General features: G+C 45.8%; 1 protein-coding gene across 16 annotated transcripts in view; it reads left to right on the top strand.

Annotated features, from left to right (window-relative positions):
- Positions 1-13,595, top strand: part of ADGRB1 (adhesion G protein-coupled receptor B1) — a 300,832-nt gene that overhangs the window by 137,321 nt on the left and 149,916 nt on the right. For 14 of the 16 annotated variants that reach the window (XM_051771931.1, XM_051771936.1, XM_051771932.1 and 11 more), the window contains 4 exons: positions 700-864; positions 2,987-3,160; positions 6,994-7,158; positions 10,314-10,478. In XM_051771931.1, coding sequence (XP_051627891.1) covers positions 700-864; positions 2,987-3,160; positions 6,994-7,158; positions 10,314-10,478 — 669 coding nt within the window. The remainder of the gene's footprint in view (positions 1-699; positions 865-2,986; positions 3,161-6,993; positions 7,159-10,313; positions 10,479-13,595) is intronic. The other 2 variants (XM_051771930.1, XM_051771942.1) reach the window with 1 other exon arrangement.

Here is a 13,595-nt window from a genome sequence, read left to right on the forward strand (position 1 = left end):
CTTTTCACTCTCATTTTTTGCTCATTGGGGTATTTTTACTTTCCTTTCCAGTGCTGCCCCAACAGGTAAGCAGTTGACAGGGACAGTGTGATGCCCTGGAAGAGTCAGCCTTGTCCTTTGTCACGTGCTCAGAGCAGGTCTCCACAGGCAAAGGAGATGCTGAGAACATTCTGTGGGACTCCTCCAGCTGACCCTTCTCAGGAACAGTCATTTTCTCCTTTGTCTGCTCCTCCTCTGCAAATCTGTGTTGGCAGGGGCTGTGAGAAGGCAGGGAAAGGAGTTAAATCCTTAAAACTGATCAATTTATGGACACATTTACTGTATCTGACTAATCACTGTTGCTTAATTAGTGCTCTCTCTCAGTAGGTGTTACACATCCCACGTGGTTCCTCAGTGGCTACTCCACCTCATTATCAGTGGTGGAGCTTGTCCTGCCTTTGATGCTTCCACAACACCCTTCCCTAATTTCTCATGTGTTTGTGTGCTATAGCTCTACGCAGCACCCCCCAAAAAACCCTTTAGCCCATTCTCAACCCTCACCTTTTCTCACCAACCCCCTTACCCCCATTTCTCACACCACCCGTAGGACACGTTGCGCAGCATCTCAGACCTCCGACAGCCGGTGAAGTGCAGCTTGGCATTCTCTTCCCTGGAGATCCAGGTGCCAAGGATCCTCACCTTCTGCTCCAACCCCAACAGGTGACCCTGCAGCAGAGGAGTGGTCCCCCTGGAGCGTGTGCTCGACCACCTGCGGGGAGGGCTGGCAGACCAGGACCAGGTTCTGCGTGTCGTCTTCCTACAGCACCCAGTGCAGTGGCCCCCTCCGGGAGCAGAGACAGTGCAACAACTCTGCCGTGTGCCCAGGTATCTGTGGGCACCAGGGGAAGGGAGATGTGTGGGGGATTGGCTGCCTGTGGTGTCTCCACTGTGATACTTCTGGAAAACACTGGCACAAGGAAGTTGTGGCCACCACGTCCCTGGCCAGGGTTGGACAGGGCTTTGAGCAACCTGGTCCAGTGGAAGGTGTTGCTGAGGGTTGGACTAGATGATCTTTTAGGTCCCTTCCAGTCCAAACCATTCTATGATTCTTGAAGGAAGATGTTTTTTGTTCCCTCTTCCTTCTCTTTGTACCTTAAAGCCTCACACAGAGACCTTTGTTAGACCAAGCACCATGAGATGGGCACCTGTTTTCCCTGCTATGGAAAATTCCATGCTGTCTAAAATCCAGGAACATGAGACACCTCAAAGGCAGGTGTCCTTTGGGGTATTTCCAGTGTGGAGCAGACTGGGAAAGATCTCATCCATAAGAGTGATTACCCACAGGGAATGTGCCTCTCCCACCTTAGATATCAGCTTTTCAGGGTGAGCTTAAAAAACCTGAACAAAATATCAGTGAGACCCTTCCCTTACCTCCATAGTGCCTTAACTCTCCTCCCCTTTTTGTTTTGTTTTGGGAAAGAGAAGCACGAGGTGACTCAGTTGCTCAGATTCCAACACTGGACATCAGCAACAACCAGTGCAAAATCAGCATGAAACACTCAGGATGTTGGTAGGTGATGAACCGAGAAATCCATCACCTCTGTTTTCATGCTCCTTCTCCCACAATTTTGATGAAATAGTATGTTCTGGGGAGACTGGAGCCTACAAGAAAGATGGAGACTTTTTACAAGAGCATGTAGTGAGAGGATAAGGGGGAATGGCTTTAAGCTGAGAATATGTTTAGATTGGATATTAGGAAGAAATTCTTCCCTGGGAGGGTGGGGAGGCCCTGGCACAGGTTGCCCAGAGAAGCTGTGGCTGCCCCATCCCTGGAAGTGTCCAAGGCCAGATTGGATGAGACTTGGAGCAGCCTGGGATAGTGGAAAATGTCCCTGCTCATGTCGGGGGGTTGGAGCAAGACAGTTTTTAAGGTCCCTTCCAACCCAGACCATTCTACTATTCTGAGATTCTATGATTATTTGGAAGATTTATGCTGTTAAATTGTGTTATTCGTGTCTCCTGACCAGCAACATCAGTGTTCAAAAGCAATTCTACAGTGGTGAAACCACCACCTGTGGTGAAAACACCATCCATGTTCTTTCCTGTATTTCCTTCTCTAGTTATCCCTTATCATGCTCAAGGCCTGGTGACAATTAGCTTGGAACACCCTTTCCTGACACTGGGGCATCAGTCACTGTTGACAACTGATGAAGGACTGGAAAAGTACCTGTTTTTTTGGGTTTCTTCTTTTCCTGAAACGTTATTGATTTGGCATTTGCTTTTCCGGTAAAGCTGGAAGGGATGAAATCCCTCCAGAAAGCTCAATGCATTCTTATAACATTTGGTCTCAAGAGATTACAGTGACTAAACTTCCATAAATATCTTGGCCAGATTAGATTCGATTAGATTGGAGAAGATTAGATTAATATAAATTAACAGGCTAATTAGATTAGATTAATATATAGGCTAGATTTCTAATTCCAGTGATGGTTTGAGCACGGTTGGAGCTTGTTGCCCATTCCATTTTACTCTTCCAAGTCTCCCTAGCTTTGCCCCTGTGGTGTCACTGACCTCTGACAGTAATCAAGGCTACAGCTTTCCTGAAAGATTTAAAACGTTGTAGCCTTTGACAATTCAGTGAGAAAATGTGTTGAGGGACAGAAATAAGGGTAAGAAGTGAAAAAGTGATAGTGATGCTGCTTCCTTGTACCTCTCATATTTTACTCAAAAAAAGGATGTTTCAGCTCAAAAATCTAAAAAAAAAATCAGGGTGAATTAAAACTGCATTGTGGTCCGTGTCAAAGACTGGAAAGTAACAGGCACTTGGTGTCGATAAAAGCCACGGCACAAAAATTACACGATGTTCCCCTTGCACAGTTTCGGGCTGGTTTGTTCTCGGCCTTCCCACGCGTTCCGGGTGGGAAGATGCTGTGCCCTGTGGCACTCGCTCGCTTTCCTCAGGCCCTCCCTTGGGAAAGGGAACTCACTCCTTCTGCTTCCCCCGCAGTTCACGGCACCTGGGACGAGTGGTCTCCGTGGAGCTTGTGCTCCTCCACGTGTGGGAGAGGCTACAGGGACCGCACCCGAACCTGCAAACCCCCCCAGTTCGGGGGCAACCCCTGCGAGGGCCCCGAGAAGCAAACCAAGTTCTGCAACATCGCGCTTTGCCCAGGTAAGGACAGTGACAGATTAAAAGCCTCCCCCCTCCAGCAGGTCTCCCCGGCTCTGAAAACGCCCTCGCTCAGCCCATCCAGCTCCATAGGCAACTCCAAGGAAATACTGCCCAACCTGCACTGTCCCCAGGAGGATCCCCTTTAGGGAAAGGGCTCATTGAAGGAGCAGCCTAAAGGGGCTTTCTGGGGTTATTCAGCTCAGATTTGTCTTGGGTTCACTTTTGCCCTCTGTAATCTCTCCCAGAGGACACATTACATGGGTTGGATCTATTTCCGAGGCCATCTTAAGCTTCTCACCTGTTCTCTCCATTGAATGGTTTAAAGTTATTTTGCCTGTGCTTATTGTTGTGCTGGAATTAATTAATAGTTCTACTTTCTTGTAATATATGTGCATTAATTCACTGTATATGCAAGTTTAATTCACTATATATAGCAGTTTTCTCTGTAGCTGATCCCGCTTTGGGTGGTGAGATGGACCAAAACTTCTGATAGCCTTCCATGCCAAGTACCTTTAAGTACCTTTTCCCTGCCCCTAGATTTCAATTCCAGATGCCTCTCCCTGAGTTTTGCTTCGAAACACCAGAAAGAACCTGAAGATGAAATTACTTTTACTGCCTGGAAGTCCATTTGTGCTCCTGTGGCTTCCTTCCTCTGAACCAGACTGGCCCAGGATTTACAACAGAGCACCCCTTAATTTAACTCTGGTTGTCCTGGTGAGCACGATCTGAACACGAGGGACCTCCCCAAAATTCCCTCCCTCTCCCAGGGTAATGTCAACTGACATTTTTCCAGTTTAATGAGAATCATTATGAGACATTATTATGTCCCCGGAGGAGGAGAGGGATTGTGGGAGTGATGAGAACTTTGTGAAAACATTAGTGAGAAGCCTCCTGGCATTTCCCAACGAGTTTTCGCTCCAAGTAACTATCCTTGGATTTTTTGGCTGCTGCCCAGAAGACTCTACTTGGAATGAGAACATCCCAGACACCAAATCGACTCTGTCATAAGAAAGACAAATTGAAGAAGTCAGAGCTGGCACTGCTTGGGCAACAAAGCATACCCTGAGTTAACATTGATCCATAATTAATTTAAATACAAATAAATATGTGGAATGAAACAGCGGTGGAAAAGACAAGCAGCCCAAACTGTGAAGGCTTCAGCTCTAATTAATGCCACAAAGGCAATCAGGGGCCTGGCAGTGCCAAATGAGAGCGGCGTCGGGGGAATCACTGAAGCACAACAATGGGTGTTTGTCACACCAGGCACTCACATTGCTCATTACCACCCTGCTCTGAGGATTTATTACCACAGCTGATGAAAATGCTCTGCTGCGGGGACAACGGAGCCTTTGTTCCTCAGGAGCAGTGGAAACCACAGGCTGAGCCCCAAATCCTTCGAAGAGGGAGAAAAGGAGGAAGACAATGCCTGCCTCTGCACAGCCAGACTCCAAGGAACATTTGTGATAGACTCCCACCATGGTGGGAACGGTCTTGGCTGTGGCTGGGATGGAAAACCTTCAGCATCTGATGGCCAAGAGGCATCTTCCCATCCAGTGCAAGAGGCTGGTGGCCACCTCAGTCCTCCATTATTTAAAACATCTCTGAAATTACAACCTGATTAAATTAAAAAAAAAAATGAAAGGAAGAAATAAATAAAAGGAAGAAATAAGCAAAATGAAGAAATATATAAAAGGAAGGGGAAAAAAAAGGAAATAAATAAAATTACCTGTTCAATAAGTGTTTGGATGACACCCTGAGGCACATGGTGGGATTCTTGGGGTGTCCTGTGCCGGGCCAGTTGGACTCGATGATCCTGATGGGTTCCTTTAAAATCAGCATGTGCTACAGTTCTGTGATTCTATCCCCCCACTGAATGATCAAATAATGGGTTTAGCTCTTTTATTTTCCTACCTCCAAATGCTGGCACTTGTGGTAGCCCATCACCACTGCCACAGCAGCAGGGAGGCTGTTGGATCATTCAACCTTTTATTTGGCAAATGTAGTTTTTGTTGATAAATGCACTTTTTTTTGTCAATGACACTTTTAATGTGATAAATACAATCTCAGTTTTCCGACACAGGGGAATGTTAATGAGGGGCAGACATTGTCATTATTAGGAAGGAATTCTTCCCTGGGAGAGTGGGGAGGCCCTGGCACAGGTTGCCCAGAGAAGCTGTGGCTGCCCCATCCCTGGAAGTGTCCAAGACCAGGTTGGATGGAGCTCTGAGCAACCTGGGATAGCAGAAGGTGTCCCTGCCCATGGCAGGAAGTTGGAATTGGATGATCTTTAAAGGTCGCTTCCAACTCAAACCATTTCTAGATTCTACAATCAGTTCATGGAAACTTAACAGCACTACCTTCAGGTAGAAAAGCCACTCTAATTTATACCTGATAGGACCTTCTTTGTGGAGTTTTGGATCATTTCCAGAGAAATGATCAGACACCTCAACTTGCATTTCCCCTCTTTGGGATTGATAAGCACTGGCACAATGCCTTGAATTTGTGCACAATAAAAGCATCAATCTTGGATTGCTAAAAACGAACACCTTTTGGAAGTACCTTTCTGCCTGCCTGATTTTTCACACCTTCTGAACCCCTCTGAGTTAATAGTTGTTCATTTGGACGGGTTTCGACATTCTTTTTACTCAGTTTTTGCAAACAAAAAGCTGCTCAGCTGCAATGGGGATTATCCAGGGCTGATGGAGTCCTTGCAGATCTCACAAGGGACCAGTTTGCATATATTTTTCTTGGACCGGCAAACAAAGCCAAAAAAAAAAAAACAACAAATGAGCTGCAATGTGCTTTGAGCCAGAATTCAGACTTTTCAGGGATTCAGGTTGTATTTCTGAGTGAGACCTGGCAGCTAATGAGAGCTAAACAGAGCATGATGACCGCTGCTAATGAGTAAAAATGCTGCAGGAACAGCAGAGTGGGTGATGGATCTGTCGATCTGGGACCAATTAGGGTGTAACTGCCACACCTGGGAATGCCTCAGTCCTTACCACGTTAATAAGATGTATTCCTGTTTCTCTCCAACCCCGTTCCCATCATAACCTCCCTCCTCTATTAAATTATCAGACACTGCTGTGTAGAGACACATCAAACCTGTCAGTGTTAATTCAGCTGCGAGAGAAGTACACTGACCACACACACACACACACTGCTCCTGGTCTCGTGTTGGAGCACACCTTTGCTCCCACATTTCCTGGTTATCAGGGTGGATTCCTATGGATAACATTGTGATTGAAGTTTTCTGCATGTGCTTTCATAAAAAAACAGAGCATTGGGTTCTTGAGAAAGTTCTTTCCCTGTGGGCTCATCCATTGCTTTGGTGAAAAATGGGTTCCTTAAAAAAAAAAAAACGCTGATTGCCCCAAATGAGAAATGTCCTGGTAATATACTGATTCCTTCAAAGTGCTCAGTGGAAACATGATCCATGCTTTGATGTTTTGTTGGGATCAGCAATATTATTACTTTTGACTTTTATGTTGGAATGTTTAACGTCAATAATTTCAACTTTTATGTTGGAACGTGTAATATTGATAATTTCAACTTTTATGGTGTTCTGTGGAGTGTGGAACATAAAAATGGGAATGTTGTGGCACTTGCATTCTGTCGGACCAAAACATTCCAGCTGGAGGCTGCAGAGTGTCCCGACAAACCACTGTTGCAAAGTTGTCTAAACTTTTTTTGGGTGATCTTTGCCCTCTCTCTCGCTGACTCCGGTTTGTCCCTCCTTGCCTCGATCCGTTGTAGGCACAGGCTGGACCATCTTTCACATTCCTCTTTCCAGAGGGAGCGATTTTCACATTCTGTTTGTTTTCCTTCTTTGGGCCACTCAGTGGACGGCAACTGGAACGAGTGGTCGAGCTGGAGCTCCTGCTCCGCCTCCTGCTCCAACGGGACCCAGCAGAGGACCAGGGAGTGCAATGGACCCTCCTACGGCGGAGCCGAGTGCCAGGGACACTGGGTGGAGACCAGGGACTGCTTCCTGCGCCAGTGCCCAGGTTGGTCACCAAGGAATTTTCTCTCCCCTGGGTCACCTTTCTCTTTTGTAAAGTTTTCCTTCGGGGAAGACTTGCACCATTTTCAGCAGTAATAGGGAGGTTTGGGTTGCACCAACAGACCATGGCAGCCTAAAATCCTCTCTTAAAAGAAACCTCTAAGACTCAGTTTGTGAGTTTTAGAAGCCAGGCATTCCTTGATTCAACAGTCAGGAATGATTCCAGCATGGTCAGAGTGCCCTGGGGATCAGCTCACCACGGTGCACACAGAGGTGTCTCCACTACAGCTTTTATGTCAACATTACATTGATGCCTTGAACTCTATATTATATAAAACTTTAATATAACTCTTTTAGCTCTTTTAGTACATTTGAGTACCTACTTTTTTAGCTCTTTAGTACCTTTTAACACCTTTGTATGAGATTTCCGAAAATGTTATTTAATGTTCCTTACTGAAATTCCAACGGACAAAGATTTGAGCAAGGTGAAAAACAGCTTATCTGGAGAAAATGTACTCGGAATAATACATAACAAGGGGCACAGCACTTGGTATAACTGAGTAAAAACTACTCAGAAGCCTTGAAGCCGTTCCAAGCAGGACAGAGATGATGATGATGAGGAGGACAGGGATGAAGGGGTGGTCATTTTGTAACCACTGACTCAAATTTGGGATGTGTGTCTGAGGGTGGGACAATGGGACAGACAGTTTTGGGGCTGGGTGTAATCAATGAGGTAATGCCTAGATATTATAATTAGATGGTATTACAAAAATTGTAAAGGCCTGTACTGTGGGTGTGTGCAATATATTTTGTGCACCAAAGGCACCACAGTTAAAGAGCTGCTTTCTACCTTTCTGTACTCAAAATTGTCCAGAGAACTATTTCTCTGATTTTAGGCACCAACATGATTATTCATTTTCAGTTCCCCGCGTTCTTGTTACATATCCATGACATTTCCCAACACTTATTAACATATATACATATCCTTATAAGGTCTTTGGGGAGCTTCACTGGGGGTCTTTGGTGATCTTTTCTGTTTGGAGCCCCCAAAGTTCTAAGTGACTGCCTCAAGACCTTCTTGAAGACAATACACCTGGTTATAGAGTAACTGCCTCAGTTCCCTTCTTTTATTTCTTTACTTTGCTTGGTTAGCCCTTTTGAATCACTTGACTCACTTATTGGTAGTTTTTATGGTACATTCTGCTGCAAAAACTATTAGTTCTTGTTACATCTCAAAACTCTGATATAGAAACCATCACTGGCAAATGCTCCAGGGGACCCCAGAGAGGTGAGTGATTACCCACAGGGAATGTGTCTGTTGTAACCTTAGATATCAGCTTTTCAGACTGAGCTTAAAAAACCCAAACAAATTATAAGTGAGACACTTCCCTCTCTTCCAGAGTGCTTCAGCTTTCCTCCTCTTTTTGTTTTGTTCCTCTTCTCCCAGCATTTCAAGTCTCCCAGTTATATTTGAAGCAAACAGGGAAGCATCTTCCACTGTATCTCAGCTTTGAACCTTATCTGTGACAAGGTCTGGAACAATAAAGCTTTAATTCATGCCTATCTAAGACTTGTCACTTTACTCATCTATCTTTGAGTTAAAATAATAATAATGACAGCAATAATAGTAATAATAAGAAGGATAATAATAATAATAATAAGAAGAAGAAGAAGAAGAAGGGTGATGATAATAATAATGACAATAATTCCTACTGTCCCAGCTGCTGTAGTTGGTACCTTACATTTAGAATAATCATCTTGTCTTCATACCATGGACCTCGAGCTCCAGCAGAGAAGTTTCATGCAGGAGAAGCAATGAGAATTAAAGCAGAGACCAGAGCACACCTAACACCAGAAATCTGTGTTTCTCAGACTAGCACCAGCTCTGTAGAGTTGCAGGTGCAGTTTGCTCCCCTTTTTTTTTTTTCCAGAAATCTTGGGAGAGGCCATTTTAATGGAAACACTTTGGTGAGCTGGTGTGAAAAATATTCTGACCTGTAAAGAAGGTTTGAACAACTAGAAACCTTCCAGACTGATCAGGAACTAAATTTTATTGGTGTGGTTCTCCTGTCCCTGAGTGCTCCTTTCCTGTTAGACCATGGATTTGAGAAGGACTGCACTCCTGAGATGGAGAGTCCCTTCCTCTCCTTTGTGAAAGAACAGGGACAGCCAGAAACAGCTCAGGTCTTTTATACTCTTCTCATACCTTGCTTAGGTGACAAAATACTGGTTTTTTCCACTCCACAAGCATAGAAACCTGTAGCTCATAATTTTCTTGAACTTCTTGGAGAAGACAGAGATCCCCCACCGTCCCAAAAGGAGTTACCAGACCCAAGATGATGCAGTAATTCACAATTGAAACCCAAATAGTAAGCAGCAGACTTAGGCCTTGTTCTAGTTATGTCAGCAATATGCTGCAGCAAAAGAGAAGGTTTCCCTACCTTGCAGACTTGTTGTGAGGGCTAATTAACATTTTTATGGTGCTTTGATAAATGCCATTGTTAATGTAAAAGAAGTAGCATTTTGATAAATGTCAATGTTAACGTAAAAGAAGTCACATTTCCACTGAATCCATAAAGATGTTGGGAGAAGATACAACTGAATGAGACAGCATCCCAAACCTCTTTCCAAGGCACATGAAACATCAGTGCAATGGAAACAGCTGGAGGGAGGTTTATTTGATGTTTCTTCATGGTTTTTTGCCCAAGGGCTCTGCTGGTCTCTCTAAATCCCTGAGCCAGACCTTCTCTGGGAAGGTCTATTTTCACACATACATTGTACATCCCAACTGAGTTCCAGCTGTGGGCTTTGCTTGGCAGATGTGGTTGAATCCCTGCCCACCTGGAGAGTGTTCATGAGCCCAGCCCCAAACGTGAGCCGGAGGAGAGAGATAGGGCTGTTTTTCCAGGGAATGAGGACACTGAGGAGGAACACAAAAACACCTTTTGACTATGAAAGGGCTGATGCAATGGGAAAGGACACACTGTGTTTTAATGTCTGTTGAGAATCAGAGATCCAAGGCAGGAGACTTCCCTTTCCACCAAGCCATGCCCTACTCACCCTACATTCCACTGCTCACCTTGAGACCTCTCATCCTTTGGTTACATATTATGTTTGGGACTAAACAGGCTGTTTCTCTCCTGTTTTTTTTGTCTCCAGTGGATGGGAAGTGGCAGGCCTGGGGAGTGTGGGGCAGCTGCACCGCCACGTGTGGGGGTGGAACTCAGAGACGTGACCGTGTGTGCTACGGACCCTTCTTCGGTGGAGAGACTTGCCAGGGTCCCAAGGAGGAGTATAAGCAGTGCAATGACAGAAAGTGTCCTGGTAGGTACCCCAGACCCCTCATGGTTTGCTTTGTGGGAGGGAGAGTTTGGATTATGGAAAGGGCTTCCGTGTCAGAGAGCTGAATGCTACAGGAGTTGGGATCCAGTAAGAGCCAATATAAAACGCAGGTACAAGATACACCAAGGTCTTGACTTAGTTGCTGCAGCATCCATTGCAACCACGTCAATTTAGTGAGTATTTGGTCAGCTCACCAGTCCAACCTGGGTGGCTTTCATCTTTTCATTGCCATAAAGTTACAAGAGGAAAAGAGGCACTGTTTGGTAGCAAAAACTGAAAGCCGGGTCTCGAGTCCATGAATTAGTTGAGTACTGAGGATGCTGCAGTGGTTTCCCACCCTTTACCTCTGGGAAACCTGCACACCACTGGAAATTTAAAAAAAGACAGCTCTGTCCACATCTGTCTGAGCCTTCCCAATCTCCCCCTCCTCCAGAGTGCAAAAGCTGAATGAAGGGCAAGAGAGGGTAGGGGAAAACCTGGGGCTGAGTGTGAAAACCAAGCAGGAGCAAACACAGCTGGGAATGTTTCTGTCTGTCTCTCACAGACTATCCAGAGACCCCAAAAAGGCCTGTGCACCATTTTGACTTTCTTACTCAGTCTGAATTGAAGCTCCTGGTGAAATTGCTGGTGGGGAATCAATGGCCTGTGTGATGTTGGCAGTCAGATCGCATCGATCCTAACAGGCCGTGAGTTTTGACTGAAAGGGTAATTAATTGTCAGAGCAGCTCAGTGAGAGGCAGGAGAGATTCTCATGGCAGCATCCTGGCATTCCTAGTGAAAGGGGCTGTCTCCCTACAAGACAGGAGGCAGCAGTTTTGATGCAGATGTTTCTGGGGGCAGATCTGACACGTGGAGGACGAGCTGACCCTCAGACTCCCTCACCAACTGCTGAAGACAAAGAGATGAAAGCCAAAGAACTTCAGCATGGAAGTTCCAGCACGTTTAGCTCGGAGATAACAGAGAGAGAGGCTGTGACAGCACAGTCACTCTCTCCAGCTCTGCTCTAATAAAAGACATCACCTCTCCTTACAAGCTGTGCCTCTCAATTAGCAGTGGCGTGTGAGAATCTCTTCCAACTCTGCCACAAAGCTCTCCCACACCACAGAAAAACTTAGCACAGGGTTGTCTGGTGGTGTCTACAGAGTGATGCAGATTTAGTTCAGCTTCAGTGTGTGCCAGCTGGGGCCCTGACAGAACAAGCCCGATCTTTTCTTCTCTTCCTGCAGGCGTTGATGCCTGTGCAGTGCTCAAAAGGAAAAGGCACATCTCAGGGACTGGGCCCTGCTAAGGGTTCACAACCAGAAGGGTCTCACTGCAGTTGTTAATTTGCAAGGGAAGGAAAAGGTGGGGAAACATCAGAGGCTAAAAATAAACCCGCTCGATTTGTTCTCCAGAAAGTACCAAATGCCGGCATGATTTGATTTGAACAGAAGAATTGAACTTAATTGGGTTAGTTATTAAAATCTCCCAGTGCAAATAGGTTACTCTGGTAAAAAGGATTTTGTTGTGAAGCAACATCAAAAAGAAAAAAAAAAAAGGAAGAAAGGAGGAAAGGATAAAATGATTCTCTCCTGGTCTGGGAATTGCTCCTGCACTCGCTGGCAAGACACCACCAATCAGTGTATTTTTAAAGAGCATCTCTGAGCCACAGCATCCCTCAGCGGTCCCCAGGGACACTGCAGGGGTGAGGAGACCAGGAATGTTTGACAGGTCGGCAGAGGAGAAAGGAGAGGATGGATCTGAACATTCTGCCTCTCTGCTTTCTGCTGTGCTCTGCTGTTTTGTAGCCAAAGGTGGTGATAGAAGCTCCAGCCCCACAACCCAAACCTTCCTTTGAAGGGAGGATCTGTGACTGTGGTCAAAGCACTGCTCCAGAAGAAAGGAGCTTAGAACTCAGCTCCCTGCTCTGCCACAGGCTCTCTGGGTGAGCATGTGCTGGTCATGGCTGGGTGATTCAATCTCCCTTTCCTTCAGGTTGGAAGCAAAACTGCCTCTTTTCCACCCACGTTCTGCCCTATCTACAGAAGTCATGAGCTGTTTGCACAGGGACTAGTCCTGTGTGTGCAGAGAGCACAGCTGGGGTCCCTCTTACCCTCCAGGATTTCATTACAACAGTGATTACCCGCAAGGGAACTTTGAAACAGGGGATGCAGCATCTGTTTCCAAGCAGAGAGTGTAACTTATTCATTCCCAGCGTCTACTGGGGAGGAATCCATCTCTGAACTGCAGCTGGGGCTGGAGCCACACAGTCCTGGAGCTGGACTGCAGGAGCAGTGACGTTCAGGCAGCTCGTTGGGTCTTGTAGGAGTTCTTCAAAGAAGCAGGACTTGCCGTGCCCATAATTTTCGGCTTGAACCTCCCCCACAGCCAGGCTGGGCTCTGGGTAGTCCCAGAGCAGAAGTGGATTAAGTCCTGACCAGTTATTGGCACTCACTCAGCTTCCTTTTTATCAGTATTTTTACTTGCACAATGAATAAAAATGCAATCAAAAACTATTAAATCAAGTTTTTTCTTCTCCCCACCCTCAGGAGTGACAAATAGCTTTAACACCATCCTTGTGGCTCCCTCAGCTTTACATGCTGTAAGTAATGAGTTTCTCAGCACAAAGGTCTCCTGTGGTGAATGTTCTTCTCCCAGATCACATCAACTCTGGGGCCAACTCAGCTCCACCCACAGATAGAAGTATCTGAAAACTTCCTTCCAAAGAGCTTTTGCTGTGATGTCTCAGAGCACATTTCTGCAGTCTCCTGGACTTTGCAGCAGTTTTTGGAAATGAGCTGCTGATGCAAATCCAGCTTGTTGGTGCTCAGATCTTCTCCCTGTGTCCTTACACAAGATGGAAGCAGACAGAGGACCCGAATGAAGACCATCCAGGGGACATGTCCATCCTTTTTTCTTTCACCTACTTGTTCTTTCCTTCATTCTTACTCTGATTGATTTATGCCAAGCTGTCCTAGTTAGGACAGCTGAGATCAGTTCATCATGGTGGGTGTAACCCAAAACTGTATTCTATAGCCTTCCATGTCATTTCCCAGAAACTAGACTATTGTTGTCAATAGACTATTCGCACCCTCTACCCATAGAGCCTGACTCCTCAGG

This window comes from Manacus candei, unplaced genomic scaffold (genome assembly GCF_025592945.1).
Source record: "Manacus candei isolate 608988 ecotype Guabito, Panama unplaced genomic scaffold, ASM2559294v1 h1tg000148l, whole genome shotgun sequence".
NCBI lineage: Eukaryota > Metazoa > Chordata > Aves > Passeriformes > Pipridae > Manacus > Manacus candei.